This window comes from Macadamia integrifolia, chromosome 11 (assembly GCF_013358625.1).
Source record: "Macadamia integrifolia cultivar HAES 741 chromosome 11, SCU_Mint_v3, whole genome shotgun sequence".
Lineage (NCBI taxonomy): Eukaryota > Viridiplantae > Streptophyta > Magnoliopsida > Proteales > Proteaceae > Macadamia > Macadamia integrifolia.
In genome coordinates this window covers 4,256,257-4,273,189 of record NC_056567.1, presented here as the reverse complement: position 1 = coordinate 4,273,189, position 16,933 = coordinate 4,256,257, and the positions used below count along the sequence as shown (strand labels likewise).

Below are 16,933 nucleotides of genomic sequence, written 5' to 3'. Positions count from 1 at the left end.
TAATCTGTAAACGAATACTTCGGTCACACAGCACTCCAATCGCACTTCTCCATTTCATCCATCTCACTTTAAATCTTTGTGAAACATCATCATCTATCTTACCTTCTTTATTTATGGTTGGCCCCAAATATCTAAAGCAGTCTTTCCTCAAGATGGAGTATATGAGGTGTAACTTTAGTCATACTATAACGGATAACAATATGTGAAAATTGAGGAAACTATTGTATTGAGAAAAATATTTGTAAACTCATGAGCATGTATAAATATGCTAGAAAATTGCCACACAAAAAAATCCAAGGAAACAAAAATACAAGAAAATTACATGAAAACATAATGAATGCTTGTTAAAGGAGCACCATTGAGGCTTTACCCTCCCTACCCATAGTGTGAAGGTAAAGAACACCTCCCCTACCCTCCCCACTGCCACCCTAACATTTTACCATGGTGTCATATGGACATGGACTTGAGACACTCTTACAACCCACTAATCAGAGATCCACTCCACCATAGTTGTCACGGTGTCGCCTAGGCGGCGATTTGGCGTCCCGGAAGAAATTCAAGGACATGACAGTACAACGATTTATGGGAGTCATGATTGGCGGCTGCCATGGTCGTATAGGTGTCACCATGGCAGCGCCATGGATGCCATCGCACGTCTATTATACTAATCGATCGCTTTTTGTATTTTTTTTTACTTGCTATTAGGTGAAATAGAAAAGAAACCCTCGAAGTCTCTCGAGTATCAACTATCAATTTCTCAAATTGAAAGTCGAAAACCCTCGATGCTTCCGCCTGCGACTGCGAGTGACCTTCTCCTTCCAGCAATCTGGCAGTGAACTTGAACCCTCGAAGCTTCCGCCTACGATTGCAAGTGACGTCCTCCTTCTCCTTCTCCTTCTCCGTCAGTGAACCTGAACCCTTGAAGCTTCGGCCTGCGACTGCGAGTGACGTCCTCCTTCTCCTTCTCCGGCAGGAAGACCAAGGTAAGGGGCCTAAGGGCAACGTCTTTCTCCTTCTCCTTCGTCTTCTTCATCTTATTCTTCTCTACTTCTTTTTCTTCCTCTTCTTCTTCAGTCCTTCTCTCCTCCTTCATCTTCTGCTTCTTATTCTTCTTCTTCTCTGCTAGTCTGCTGCTCTGCTTCTCTTTCTCCTTCTCTGTTCCTGATTTCCTTCTTCTCTTCTTCTCTCCTTCTCTCCTTCTCTCCTCCTACGTCTTCTGATTCTTCTTCTTCTTCTTCTCTGCTTCTCTTTCTCCTTCTTCTTCTTCTTCAGTTCTTTTCCTTCTCTGTTCCTTCTTCTCTTCTTCTCTCCTTCTCAATTCTCTCCTCCTTCGTCTTCTTCTGCTGAATTCTTCTTCTTCTTCTTCTCTGCTTCTCTTTCTCCTTTTTCTTCTTCAGTTCTTCTCCTTCTCTATTCCTTCTTCTCATCTTCTCTCCTTCTCAGTTCTCTCCTCCTTCTTCGTCTTCTGCTTCTGAATTCTGATTCTTCTTCTTCTCTGCTTCTCTTTCTCCTTCTTCTTCTTCAGTTCTTCTCCTTCTCTGTTCCTTCTTCTATGGTTAATGTTTCATAACAGCATAAATAGAAATATAGAATTAGTTCTGAATCGAAGTATTGGATTGCTTGTTTTACTGCCTTATTTTAATCCTTTCTTGGATCACTTGTTAAGTTGCTTCTGACTACTGATTTGAATTTTTTTTAGATTTTGATGTTGTTCTATTGGTTTTTGGTTAACATATATGTTAATGTTACTGTTTAACAAGTGTTTATATCTTTACAACTTGCATAGTTGTATACTTAATGTTAATGTTACTGTTTAACATACTCTGTTACTCTATTTTACAAATTATAACTTGAATACTTGATGTTATCATGTTAATGTTATTGGTTAACACTTAACATACTTTGTTACTCTGTTTTGTAACTTGTAGGATAATAGGGCTATAGGAGTTCATAATGGATGGTACTGTTGGTTTTATATGTTATAAGGTATATATTCTAGGCTTGTAGCATGCTAAATAACTTTAATAAATAGGGAAAATAAAAAGTAGCATACTAAATAATTTTAGAAAATAGGGAAAATAAAAAATGACACATAGGCAATTTGACCACCATGGCAATGCCAAAACAGGCGATTCATCGCCAAATCGATTAGCCACCCCTCCACCACCTTGGATCGATTTGACGCCATGACAACTATGCACTCCACAAATGCTTAATCCAAAAGGAATTGAAAATACTTGCTCAAAAACAACTACGATAAAAATTAAAACCACACTTTCCCACCCAAACAATATCTCATAGACACACAATAATGTTGTATCACCTACTGCTACAGCCTTTGCTGGATCTGAAAAAATAGGTGAATACTCTCAAAATTCAAAAGCAAAACTGTTACAGGAAAAAAGAAGTAATGACACAATACCAATCTTCACATTTGACAATTAGTTAAAAGTTAATTAACTAAGCACATGTAACAGGCTGATGGATTAATGAAATATAGTACAAAATTAATAGCATCATGTAACAATTTGCCAACCATGGGGGAATTGTGGAACATAATCAGTGGCAGATGCTTCTCAATTGCCTCACTCCACTGCCTGCTTCCGGAGGGATATACTGTTTGGTAACCCCCTGAGACTTCTGGACCATCGACTTCATGTGATGGCGCTGATGAAATTCTTTTCGTCCTCATGATATCAGACATAAATGGTGTATCAAGTAATTTATCATCTAAAAGGTCCTCGGTTCCTTTAAATCCAGATATTGCACGAAGACATTCATCCAAAACCTGAACCATAATTTAGATTTGAAAGTTAAACTAGGTTAGAATACGTTTGTAATGAAAATACAGAATAAGTAACCAAAATCAAGAATCACGTGCAAACATTTAGAACAACAGCCAATGGAGGAGTTACTTTCCAGGAAGTATATGATTTTCATTGCATAAGTCAGCATAGAATATACAGCTCACCATAACCATGCAATCACAACCGCAACATAGCAGTATAACTTAAATGACACTATGTATTGTTAACTAAGGAATCAAAAGCAGACCATGTTCACCTTAATAGCAGCCGTAATAAACTTTTCTCCACTTGATCCTATAGAGTTTCCAACATCTCCCTTTAATGACCGTATAGAAACTTCAGAATTAGGAGATTCAAGAGTAGTCAGTCTCAACAACCCATGAACAATAGTTGAGACTTGTCCCCAATAAGAAGCCATGATGTTTGGATAGTTGTGTGATACAGCCCTAAGGGCCTGCAACAAAGTAAATATGAGACAAAAGACTTGAATATAATTATCAGAAGAAAACTCTGTAATCATAAAGTGACTCAATGAATTAATTTCTCCATAGAAAAATAAATATTTCCTGAGTTTTGGAAATGCATAGAATCAATGATAGATAAGAAAATGATGGGGAAACATGAATGGCAGTAGTTTAGCCATAATAAATAAATGCAAAATTCTCATTCAGAAAATAATGTTGAAATAGTAAATTCACCAAAAAAAAAAAAAAAAAACTATTAGTTGCCAAGCCCTACCCAAATATTGGACCAAATTTTATGGAGTCACTTTTAATAATCACAACTTAAAAGCAAGACTAAGTAAGAGCCCGTGAGTATGTTATTTCCTTAAGCCTCTTAAGTCTTAAAATAATTAATATGAAGGAGACAAACAGCAATAGAGAAATCACAGAAACACACAGACCAACCAAAAAAACGCCTGCAACCTATGGACAAAATTACTAATTTTTAAAGTAAAATACGACAATAAGATTGTAATGTGATCAGAAACTGATCAGCTAAATAACAGAGCAAAGCAGGAAGAAAGGACAGAGAAAAGAAGAAGGAAAACCGAGAGAGGGAAGAAATCCATGCAATAGATTGAGTGATCCTATCGCCCCAGCCTGGTTCTTTTTAACTTGACAACAATTACAAATAGCACACCATTACATACTATAGTATAACTCTACCATACTATAGTATAACTCTACTTACCCCTAAAGACAAATTACAATAGGAAAGAGGAAATAAAGGAAATAACAAAAAACTAAAACCAATCGTCAATCTTATCGCATGTGACTACTTAACAATACAATCCCACCTCACCCATGGACCTCCCACCGAGACAACTTTAATAGAGATGTTATCATTCAAATTGCTTCACATAATCCACCATTCTCCTATCCTTTCATGCATATGTTTGGCAACTGATCCATTGAGCTTAAGAATGGCCAGAGCCTTCAGATGCACAGGTCTGATATGCATTCCATTTTTTTTTTTAATAATAAGCATACATATATGAAGAAAATTAAAGAAGTCTGATTTTAATAGGGGCTTACAGAAGAAGAAATTCAACCAGCATACTTCAAATGCCTCTAGTTTTGCAACAAAAATACCTGGAAAGCCTCAAAGCTTATCGTTGGATTTGCAATACGTTCAGAAAACTTAAGCAAAGCCAAAAGAATGCCGTTATCCCCTGAAGACTCAACAAGACCTGGATATCGAATGAAGCCACAGTTTGAGGTAGTGTACATAAAAGAATCAAAATCATTTTCAAATGTAACTCTGTAAGCAAAATGTTTGAAGTTTTCAAAACTTTTCAACATAAATAAAAATTTGCTTTGTATTATTTCTTTTGCAAGTAATAAAGATTCATATTGGTAAATAAACTGAAAAAATAGAGAACCCTGTGTACATGCTGGACAATCAAAAAAAATGAAAGAAAAACCATTGCAGAAAAAACTCAAAGGTTTTATTTTCTTTCAGGATTTTCCATTATACTCATGCTTGAGATACTACAGATCATGATTGATAATTGCTCAACAAATGTGATATAAGAATTTCTAGAGCACAATATGGTCCTTACAGTCACAAGACAGTTGGGACGGAAGAATAGTAAATGTATAATCCCAATCCAATGTGAAAGGGGTGTGGAACAAGAGCATGTTTGAGAAAGATCCAAATGTTTGGACTTTGGAGAGCCTTAAGAGCACGTGATAGTCCGTTATTTTGTATGCTTTGGCCTATTTCTTGGAGAGATTAGGAGGAAAAAGCAAAAGTAAGGAGTAGAACTTAGAAACAATTTCCTTTCGGACCCACGAGGTCCAAAATAGGAGGAAAGAGCAAAAGTAACGAGTTGTACTTGGAAACATTTTCTTTGGGAGCTATGAGGGCCTTGACTTATTTTCTTGACATTTTACTTTGGGAGCCATGATGACCTTCACTTATTCTCTAGCACTCCAGAAAACCAAACATGGAACAAAAACAAAGAAAAAAAAAAGGTCAATTCCTATTGTTCTTGTCTAGGTTCTTCTTTAGAGAAAGAACTATTCAACTGTCTAATTCCTTATTTACATACCTGCTTTCGAATTAGTCAGATGGTGTAACTACTAACAACTATGAGAAAAAATTTCAGTATCGCACTTAAATGCACAACCTGATTCTGGAATATCTGGCCACCAAAAAAATAGGAAGTGTGAAAATGAGAAAAAGGGTGCACCGTACTATATTCACCATCCAACAACAATACCTTAGGTTGCAGGGTTCTCCTTTGTTGGAGGAGCCCTCAAAGCAGAGAGAGGAATATACAGAAGGTTTTATAGATACAACAAGAGTTAGGACACAAGAAGACTGATGAAGTTGGGGGTTTTAAAGATCATTTGGAAGCAGAACATCTTGCGTGGGATCCATGGAAAATTATCCCCGCTATGATGGATGAAGGACCTGATATTGTTAGATCTTTAGTTTCTACAGCTATACATATATATATATATATATTATTTTATTTTTATTTTATTTTTAATTCTCACAGAAGTAGAAAGGAAGTTGAATAGTACATCCAACCATGCGCTAATTAATTGAACTAAAGGCCACTAGGGTGTTGGTTGGCCCCAAAAGGGTGGTAAATAAACTGTTGGTTATCAGTGATGAGATGAATGTCAAACATAACAGCATTGGTGATCAACCAGTTTTTAGGATATGAATGTAATGGTGAAGTGGGTACATGATAGTAAAAGCACAGGTCAAATAAGTATATCGGGCTATGTGGTTGAATATAGATATTCCGAATGTTCCAAATCTGAAGGTTCCAATTAAAGTGAAATTTAAACCCAAAAAATAATAATAATAAAGAAAGAAAAAACTCTAGCCTTGTGGCATCTGATTCCTTATGATATCTCCTAGGATATTTGAAGGAAGGGAATAAATGTATTTTTTGAAGATAAGGTTCGAAATGGGAATACAATTCCAATCATAGGAACTCTCATCATTAGGTGGGTTAGAGCTACAAAAGAATTTCGAGATATCAGGTGGTTTTCCAAATTCGTCGTTCTCCAAATTTTCCCCCCTTTTTGATAAGAAATTTAATGGAGACATATTACTCACCAATAATTTTCCATGGGGGATAAGTCCCTCCTTTTCTGTGGCTATCTACAGTTTCTTCTGGTTCTTATATGGCAGTTTATATGCAAATTCTACTGTAACTCTACATTTTTCTCTTTAATTTAATAAGATCTTTTTTACTATCTGCCCAAAAAAAAAAAGGCAAACCTGTTGAGTTCTCTGCGTGAAGCATTTCTTTGACCTGAGGAGATGGAGGTAAGGTAGACAGTGCAGACCCCAAGCAACTAAGAGCAATGGCCTGTCGAAAAAGCCCCATATATATTATGAACATCATAAACAACTATAGAGTAGAAACCAAAGCAAAGCAGGACTAACCAGGAGAGCAGTCTGATCAGTTTTAAATTGGAACCCATCTAAAATCCTCTTTCTCAGAGATGAGATAACAGTTGGCAACAACTCACTAGGCATCCGAGGATACCTGCTTAGTGATCAATGATCATAACCAAAGAAAACGATTAAAGACCTTGTACTGAAAAAGGAAAAGAAGCACCAAAATGCAAGAATGAGACATATTTTAAAGGGTAAAACAGTAGCAACACTATGAATCGAGTTGATGCAGATTTATCTGGAGAAAAATAGAGTGGGAGACTTGTTTTAGTGGAAATAAGGCTAGGTACGGGTTACCTATCTGTTGGGCCTTTGGTCCAGGCCACTTTAATGGGCATAAAATTAGGGTAGGAATTAAGAATATAGAATTTACTTTATTAGTTAGTTTAATTTGGAGTCCTAGTTAGAGTAGGATTTGTTTTAAGTATTTTACTAGTCAATTAAGTAGCTAGTATGAATACTACTTGGTTTAAGCAATTTTCAGTTATATTACGAGTTCAGATTTTGGGTGAATATCTATATATATATATATATATGTGCATTCGTTTGTGCTTATCATGGATGAATTGACCAAGAGCATTCAAGAAGAGGTCCCGTGGTGTATACTCTTCGCCGATGATATCGTTCTGGTGGATGAGACAAACACAGGGATTAACACCAAGTTGGAGCTATGGAAATCAACCTTAGAAAAAAGAGGTTTTACGATTAATAGATAAAAGATGGAGTTTATGAGGTGTAGCTTTAGTCACACTATAATGGATAATGATATCGTGAAAATATAGGAAAGAAAGATACTACAAAGTGACTATGTTAAATACCCAGGGTCAACCATAGATAAAGAAGGCGGCATATAGGATGATGTTTCACTGAGATTTTAAGTGGGATGGATGAAGTGGAGAGGTGCAACTAGAGTGCCATATGACCGATGTATTCCTTTAAACCTTAAAGGAAAATTCTATAGAACTGGTGTAAGACAGGCTATGATGTATAAGGCAGAATGTTGGGTAATTAAGTGTCATATAGAGAAGCTATGTCTAGCAGAGACGAGGATGTTAAGATGGATGTGCAGCAAAAGTAGGAAGGATAAGGTAAAGAATGAACGTATTAGAGCTGATTTGCAAGTTGCTTCGATCAATGAAATGCTCCGAGAGAGTCATTTGGGGTAATATGACCATGTTCAACGGAGGACTAATAATGCCCCATTAAGGAGAAGTGATTTTATCCCGATTGAAGGAGCTAAAAGAGCTAGGGCAGGCCTAACATGACCATAGAAGAAGTAGCAAGGATCCATGTAGCCAATAGCTAAGATTTCCTGACTTGTTGATGCTGGGCTCCTTTCCTTTTACTTTCATTTGCTTTACTTTCTTTTCCTTTACTTTCATTTCTCCCCTTCGCTTTTGCTTGGATCCATGTAGCCAACCCCATTAAGTTGGAATAAAGCTAAGTTTACTGTTGTATTATATATCTGCAGTTGGCCATACAGGCACACGAATTTATTTAATATATTCTTCAGTTTTCCTGAAACTTATGATGTTGAGGGTTCAGTAGATGCTGCTGTAGATTCAATAATATACTTGGTGGATTCTTTTCATAGGCTTTGGTGGATTCCTAACCTATTGTCCTCTATCTTCTTCCATCTCTTCTCTCATTCTCTATCAGTTCAGGCTAGAATTTCTACCCCATTAGGCTATATTCTGCCTTCTTCTGATTTCAATTCTCAGATTTAGATTTCAATTTTAAACTCCACACATCTGGTCAATTTCTGGTTTACCTAGATCAAGTCAAAGTCTATTTATTCTCAATTCTGATTTTCTTTGCTGAAACTGAATACAGTTTACTGATAAATCCTCTCATTGAATCTCTCACTAAACTCTGTTTTGCATTCCCTAAATCCCTGATCGATTCTGCAGTTTTTGGGTGTCCTTGTGACAGTAGGATTGGCCCATAACTCCAGATCCAACTGTCAGAATTGGCCAAACTTTCTGACCTTCCCTACCTATTAAACTGACCCTTCAGTTAAAGTTTCGGGCTTATCAAATCTTTTTTGCTCAAGTCGTTAAATTTTTTGGTTTTCTGGTTCTAGTTCTTATTTCCTGCAATCCTGTTGAGCTAATCTCCCACTGGACCCTGGTTTGGGATTAGTCTTCAATACGAGCACATCACAGTATGACCAAGCTAGGTAATGCAGTCACAGTGCAACATTAGGACCTGTTTTTGATAATATTTTGACTATGGGCTTTTGTTTTAAATGTTTTTATTTGTAATGGGCTCAATATAAGAACCAAATTTTAGGTCCATAGGGGGTACACGAATTTAGTCTTTTAATTTAATTAGTAGTGGGCTCCATTAGCTATTAGTTAGGAAGTTATTCTATTATAGTAGCTAGCTGTCATGTGGGGCACATCCTAGTCATGGGTTAAGTTTCTAGAAGTCTCTTATTATTAGTCTTATAGGAAGTCCACAATAGGTGGAAGTCTATTTCACTTTTTATTTAAAGAGACGTATATCCACCCCCCCCTCATCAAATGGAATAGAAAAGAAGTGTTTTGTATGAAAAATGAGATCCTGATCTCTCTCTCTCTCTCTCCCCCACCAGTTCTGTTTCTTTTCTACTCGATAGCTTTTATTCCTTTCTCCCTCATCCTTACGGCAGGTAGTGCTGGCAGAATTCTTCCCCTTTCCCCATCTTCTATTCTCCCCCGCAATGGCCTGTTCTTTCTCTACTGTTGGATTATTGCTGGTAATGAGAGGGTTCTTCTACTGTCTAAACTGGAAATAGTAAAAAAAGGCAGTCACTTTAAAAGAAGGAACCTTACGGAGTAGCTGAAATTAGAAGCTTGAGAATTTTGAAACCAGATGCTAGCAACCCAGTATGAGTTTCAAGCTGAATCAAGTAAAGTATACCTGCACCAATGAACGAAGAGCAAAGACTAAGGTTACTTGACCACATCATCAATATGCAATGATAAAAAAATTTTGGATTTCACAACTAAAAAGTAGGTACTAGGTAGTAATTTGCACTTGAAGAATAACATCAACAAAATAAATCTCTCATATACCAGTATGAAGTTGCATTAATATTTGACCAAGAGAGCTTGAAAACGCAGTAAATGATCCACGTTTACTGGACTCTTTATATTCTGCTGCCTGCAGAAAATTTGATGAAGACCCATCTAACATGGCAGCTAAAGTTGAGGCAGATGCAAGCCGTGCCTAACACCAGAAAGGTAAGATCTGTTAGAAAAGAAGTACCACAGACACTAATATCACTAATATTGTTAAAGAAGCAAGTAAAAGTAAGAAGTATTGTCTGATCCATCAGCGAAATAATAAATTTGCCACCATCTACCTCGTTACAAATATGTGTGCCTGCCACTACCTAAAGATTGTGATGTAGATAGGAATGTCAAAAGCGAGCACAGGCTGATGAAGGTACCCATGCTGATCCCATGTATGAGCTTCACCATCAAAGAATGAAGAAAGCCAGCCAGCCAAGAAGCTGGCCAGTTTTGGTTCCTACTTTAGCCTTCTAGAAGCTCCCTAACAGTGCCCATCGATTCAACCTGCTGCAAGCTGTCCAAGCTTCTATTTTGGTGCCCTGCGATCTCCATAGCTGCTGCCTTTTTTGTATTTAGTGATTTGACCAGTCAAACATCAGGTTGGGCATTGTACAAGTCTTCTAGAATGTCTCTTTATTGTCTTAAGTTAGTTTCTAACGGTGCAAGACTACAAGTTAGTCTTTAGTTAGTAAAGTCCATCTGTTTTTATTTTGAGTTAGTTTCCTTTTTGGTTACCTCCTAATTTGTAAGCTGAATTCACTCCTATATGAGAAGCTGATGTCATCAATTTTAAGTTAATGAAGAACTGATTAGAGATGGCTTATGCTGTTTTGCTGTGGGATGCAGTTGGGTGAGCTGCCATAACCAACCTTCTTTTCCCCCTTCTCAACCCCTCCACCGAAATCCATGTTCCTTCTTTTTTTCTTCTTTACTTTAACCTTTGTGAGAGAGTGATTGAGAGCTTATTACCATTTGTTTGAAGACCCAAAGACCATCCATCAGATCAGGTGGAGGATCATCCAAGACAAGGATCGATTTCAGAAACTGTCAGGGTTTTGATCCCTGATCGATTTTGGCCATAACTCCTCAACCTGCCAGCAAAACTTAAAACCCTTTGGAGGGTTTCTTAAGGACCACCAGGGGCTCCTTCAATCCAAAAAACTAGGGCCATCCGAGGTCTGGTTTGGTTACCACAGGTCTTCTCCCATCTGGTCTGCAAAATCCCTTCTTTGCCCGGCCCTGGGGTCTCATTTGGTAACCGCAGGTTTTCTCCCATCTGGTCTGGCAAGAATGGGTGTGCTCCAGGAACGAGTGTACTAGAACCAAACAACAACAAACTCAGTCTTATCACAACTTAATGGGGTCAGCTACATGGATCCATGCAAGACAAAGGAGGGAAAAGTGAGGTCCAAACAAAAAAGGGGGTAATGAAGAGATGCATAGATGAGATGAGAAAAAATAAAAGAAAAAATGGGAGATGAAAGTAGAGGAAAGAGGCACAGCCCAACAAGTCTGGAGAATCTTGGCTAAATGGGGTCGGCTACATGAATCTTTGCCCTCCAATAGGCTCTTCGAGGTCATACTTAAGGAAAGACATAGACTATGCATGTCATTCCTCACCACCTCTCCTATGGTCATTTTAGGCTTGCTCTAGTTTTTTTAGCTCCTTCAGTCGGAATCAAATCACTCCTCCTTATTAAGGTGTCCTCAGACCTCCGTTGGACATGACCATACCACCTCAAATGACTTTTCGGATCTTGTCATTGATCGGGTCCCAAATCTTGTCTAATACGTCCATTGTTACTTTATCCTTCCTAGTTTTGCTGCACATCCATCTCAACATCATCGTCTCTGCTACAAATAGCTTCTCAATATGACACTTCTTAACTACCTAACATTATGCCCCATACATCACAGTCGATCATACAATAGTCCGATAAAACTATCCTTTAAGCTTTAAGGGAATACGTCAGTCACACAAAACTCCGTTCGCACCTCTCAACTTCATCCATCTCACTTTAATTCTCTATGAAACATCATCCTCACCTTTTTTATTTATGGTTGACCCCAAAAATCTAAAATAGTCACTTTGCGACCTCTCTCTCTCTCTCTCCCCCACTCAATTTTCACCATATCATTATATTGTGACTAAAATTATACATCATATATTCCATCTTTATTCTACTGATCTTAAAGCCTCTTGTCTCATCCACCAAAAAGATATTATCTGCGAAAAGCATACACCACGGGACGACGTTTTGAAGCGAGTGTACTGGAACCCAGCTCCCATCGTCAAAAGGGGCTGATAAAGTTCATGAACGTTGGCGAACTTCATCAGGCCCCTATAACTGTTTTCATCCTATGGTTAACATGGTGATAAGTCAAATATGGAGTAAACTGATCAATTTCTCCCCAAAAAACCACTTTTACATTCAATGCCATGACAAAACAATGGGAAGGGAAGATATGGTAAGCTTCATCGTTTTAGATGGTAATAGAATCAATCAATAGAGCCTGTCTTTTTCTAGTCCAGATAAACCACACTTTGAGTCTCTGACAGTACGGAGAGAAATGAAATGAAGCACTATAGGACATCAGAATGATATTTTTTCACATCACATGAAAATTAAATGAAGTATCACAGAAAATCAAAGAGTTTTCACACCAGCATCTGTCTAGGATATTTCTTTCAGTCAGAAAATGGCCGGTAACTTCCAGCCGTCCTCCATTTGCATCTTCTCTGTTGCAGGATACAATCCCCGTTTCTGAAAATCCTTCGGATCACACACAGCCAAGGCCTTCTCATCAGCATCTAATGGGTGATTTACAGCCCAAAGTGGGATTGTAGGACAAAGGAAAAGGGCCCAGAAAGAAGTCTGTGCAAGAATTGTGCCACAGAAAAACCAGAAAATATGAAGGGAGTGGTTGGGAGTGGAGGTAGGGTTGGTGTAGGTGCAATCAACTCCAACTGTTCCCCCTCCTAATAATCTTCTCCCAGGCTTAACTCTGGCCCAAATGTTGACCAGAAGGAGTTTATACCATCCACTTCCATCAAATTCTGAAACCCCAAGAAGAACCTTCAGACCAGGTTTAGAGAGGAAGAAAACTAAGATCCCAAAATGCACTGGTTCCATTACTCTCATCCCGGATGCAATGGTGACAGAAGAGTGAAGAATCCAACAATAAAAAATCATAACGAGAAGACGAAGAAGACAGAATTTTCCAAGCACACATCTTATCCTTCAAAATTTCTCATCTATCCCTTCGCTCGCATTTAAGAGGGAAAAAATGGACTTTGAGGAAAGAGCTTTTGTTATGTGAAAACATAAATTATCGCCAACAAAAACTGTTTAAACTATGTTGGAGGTGGTAATATTGAGCAGTGGATGGACAAAAAATATCAGAACTGTATGAGCATCAGTCTTCTCCAAAACAATCCCAAAATAAGAACAATAGGTGCAAGTTGCCAGTAATTCTCAACTTTTTGGCAGTGACAAATCAGTGTGTTGAAGCGAGGCAGCATAATTGTAATTCTCTTTGCAAGAAACCAGGATGCTGCCAGGCACGAGAGGGGGGAAATAGAAAATAAGAAGACCAAACAAAAGACAGAAATACCTTTAAAACTGGATCAAAAAGCAAGCATGTCATTAGAGTTGCCTCATACTTCCTGCAGAATGAACAAGTAACATTAAAGAAACACAGTAAGGAGATCACTGGCACAAAGGGACAGAAAAAGCTAGGCCAAATAAAGAAATAAGGGAAGAGTGGGAAGAAAATCACCAGAAACAGACAGCATGTCTTACCTTGGTTGTAGCACATCACTGGTTGGCAAAAGCAATGTCCAATAAGAAGTGAACAATTTTGGATCGGCTTGACAAAGATCCTTCCAATTACATACAGAAGATAAATTACTCAGTTTCAACATTGACTTATTCCCCTCCAAAATGAAAATTAGTTTCAATATCGATTCCGCTATTAAATAAGTGCAACCCCATAAAATTATTAAGAAGGAAAGTGCGAGGTTTGTAAATATTTGCCATCATTATGATTTAAAAATTAGCATTGAGCACATATTTTAGAAATTAAACTGCAACGGGCCAAATTAACCAACATAAATTTCAGTGGCAAGCCTATGCCAGGGTCCATAGGGATGTATTGTAAAGTAAAATAATATCTACAAGTAAGGTTCAGCTTGAAGATATAAATAATCATAAGCTAAACCCTTATCCCATAAACTGGCATCAGCAGCATACAAGAAACCCCCTACCCCCACCCAAAAAAAAAAAAAAATCAACCCTACCTGTAAACAAAGCATTGCAGCTATTCTGGTCTTAGAGCTGCGAAAGTAGTCCACTTCTTTTAAAGATCCATCAGTATCACTATGCTCTGAATCTGAGGACGTAAGATCAACGACGGAAGACTCCTGATCTGAAGAACTTTGAAAATCCCAGGCTCTCCGTGGCAGCATTTTAATGCTTTCCCCTTTCCGCAGGTGGGGGGGCCTATATGGACCAGATTCAATTTTTCCGGATCCCGAAAATTTTGGCTTCAGTGTCTCAGAACTTAACTCCTTTTTCCTATCAGAACAAACTGGCAGGGATCTATTGGAGAGGCCATAGAGGAAGAACACCCGCAATGCTGCTACGATACTTGCCACCTGCAATATTTTGAACTCAGAAGTTCAGACAACAACTGCAGACACATTAAGGAACTTGATTCAAGATACTAAAAAGAAAGTTACGAACTTACATGCTCTGAGAAAGAACCTTTTGGATCCGAAAGCACTAAATGCAAACAATGCAAAACAGAAGTATAAAACCTGCCAAACAGAAGTTAAACAGAATCATAGAAGGTTCTGGTCGTCATTTATTGTCTGGCCTATGTAAAGAAACAGCACCTGTTCATGGAATGGTCTTCCACAGGTAGACCCTTTGATGCTAAGGCATCCATCACTTTTCTCAGAACCTAGTTGACAACAGATACTTGCGTCACTTCACTTAATTAAATATCATTAAAGAAGCAGAATGGTACACACACCTCAATTGTTGATTGCCACATCTCAACTGGAACAAAAGATCCAACTCTTGAGAATGCTTCACCAATCATAGCCAAGGCAACTGTCTGAGTTTCCCACAAATTGCTGTATTTGGAGATTATTGTTCCAGTATCAGCAGAAAACCGCTTATTGACACTCGTATAAAATGACCTAACCAACTCATCATGAGAGCATGTAACAATATGGAGGAGGAGTTTGACTAAGACCGCAGTATCAGAGGGCAAACAGTGTCTTCCGTATCCATTGGAAAAATATCTGTGGGGAGTATCAGTAAAGATGTTTAGAAGAAATGATAACCTTCAGCAAAACTAGAGACAGTCTGTTTAAAACCACCAACGATAGACAGGTCAAATACAGTCGAAAATGAGGAATATGTATCAAACCAAACAAATAAAACATCTTTAGAAAAGCATTTTTATAAGGAAGATCTTATAATCACTATGGCATGCTAATCCAGTGCCAGTAAATAGGCCAGGCAAATTGTATGTCTGCTATCTTGCATAAATTTGGATAGAAAAAATACTTGAAGTCCATGGACTCCATACAGCACAAATTTTCTTTTTCCTTTTAAAATTTATAAATAAGCTATCAGGAATTGATTCTCCCCAAAGTTACCATTTACTTTTAGAAAGATAACTAAAAGCCATAACAAGTAAATAATTGTCCTACAATAATGGAGACTGCCCCATTAAGAAAAGAACCATGATTCACACTTAGCATTGACACGATAAATCAAAGTCAAAAGGTCACCTTAGCGTCTCTAAAATCTCCATTATGGGTTTAAGACTAGCCGAATTCCCTGTGAAGGCCTTCCTTTTATCAGCTTTGCCAAGATAGAACTCCACAACCATTCCAAGAAAGGCCATCATAGTAGCCCAAGAAGACGAATTCATTTCCAGGCAAACATGGCGACTCACTTCGTGGATCTGCGCCAACATGTATCTCAGTTATACACTTACCCATTATAGAAATCAACCATGCAGTAAACAATCATAAGAACAGAAGCATCAACAAGGTAATACCAAGTGGGATATGTGAACAAAAGTAGTTCCAGCATCTTCACTCTCTGAACTATTCCCAACCAATTCCACCAGAAATATCACATCCGACGTAACCTGACACATTAAGCATCGCAATTAATGGCATGACTGAAATGGAGAATTCAAGTGTAATGGATAAAACTTAGGTTTTTTTACCTCGTGAGTAGGGAGGTCAGGAGAGGCGGAGATAAGAATCTCGGAATGAGAGAAGATGAGGTGTTGGAGGAGGGAAGAGAGGGAAGTCCGAGGGGGAGAAGTTAGGGTTTCGTCTCTCAAAGTGAGGAAGGCTGTCCTCCACGATCGAAGAGAAGACGAAGCCATAGATAGTTTGGTCTCAGAGATGATAGAGGTCAGGAGGAGGAGGAACAGAAGCAACGGCCATCACGGGTCGATGCTCGGTGGCGATAGAGACGACAACTAGTGAGATCAGACAGGATCAACTGCGGCATTGCTGAAGGTAAGTTCAAAATTGGTTCGGGTAAATCCGGATTTGCGGGCGTGTAGTACCGATTGAAATTTTGAAATTTGAAACTTGGTTTTTCGGGTCGGAGTGAAACTGACTCACATGATTCGAATCGGAACTGGGACACCGATCCTGAATTAGGATCGGGTGATTTTCCAAACCCTATGTTGAATGGAAGATCTTGGATCCTCTCCAACGATTTTCCCCCCATCCTCCATGCATGCAGCCCAATATTTGGGGCATTGTGCAGAGCCCCAACTGTTTGGCACCTAGCCCCCATGCATGCGTGTGAAAGGTTAGAAGGTCGCTGGAGCGAGAGTCGTCGAAGAAGATTTCAATCCAACTGATATCTACTTAGTATAAAAAAAATAAAAAATAAAAAGGAGAAAATTTCCTTCACCGTGCGGTGATGTCGAGAGAGACCCCTCTCCCCCCATGTATTCCCATTCACCCATTCAATGTGGCCTTAGGGAAACTTGGTCCTAAAAAAATAGGAAAACGTAAAAGACCCAACTATTCTTCAAATACATTTCACATAAGTCAAAATTACCCATGCTATGTTTGAAAGCCAAAAAAAAAAA

The 16,933-nt window shown here is 38.3% G+C and overlaps 1 protein-coding gene across 1 annotated transcript in view; it reads right to left on the bottom strand.

The window, feature by feature from the left end:
• The window catches only part of LOC122093212 (putative uncharacterized protein DDB_G0272456), a 29,383-nt gene extending 12,996 nt beyond the window's left edge, over positions 1 to 16,387 (bottom strand). The window contains exons 1-16 of the mRNA XM_042663495.1: positions 16,046 to 16,387; positions 15,872 to 15,964; positions 15,600 to 15,775; positions 14,831 to 15,104; positions 14,691 to 14,758; positions 14,543 to 14,612; positions 14,094 to 14,450; positions 13,597 to 13,676; positions 13,409 to 13,460; positions 9,794 to 9,947; positions 9,551 to 9,638; positions 6,723 to 6,825; positions 6,555 to 6,645; positions 4,403 to 4,500; positions 3,064 to 3,261; positions 2,537 to 2,788 (exon numbers count right to left, since the gene is read on the bottom strand). Coding sequence (XP_042519429.1) covers positions 2,537 to 2,788; positions 3,064 to 3,261; positions 4,403 to 4,500; positions 6,555 to 6,645; positions 6,723 to 6,825; positions 9,551 to 9,638; positions 9,794 to 9,947; positions 13,409 to 13,460; positions 13,597 to 13,676; positions 14,094 to 14,450; positions 14,543 to 14,612; positions 14,691 to 14,758; positions 14,831 to 15,104; positions 15,600 to 15,775; positions 15,872 to 15,964; positions 16,046 to 16,210 — 2,319 coding nt within the window. The 5' untranslated portion in view covers positions 16,211 to 16,387. The remainder of the gene's footprint in view (positions 1 to 2,536; positions 2,789 to 3,063; positions 3,262 to 4,402; positions 4,501 to 6,554; positions 6,646 to 6,722; positions 6,826 to 9,550; positions 9,639 to 9,793; positions 9,948 to 13,408; positions 13,461 to 13,596; positions 13,677 to 14,093; positions 14,451 to 14,542; positions 14,613 to 14,690; positions 14,759 to 14,830; positions 15,105 to 15,599; positions 15,776 to 15,871; positions 15,965 to 16,045) is intronic.
• Positions 16,388 to 16,933: the final 546 nt, after the last annotated feature.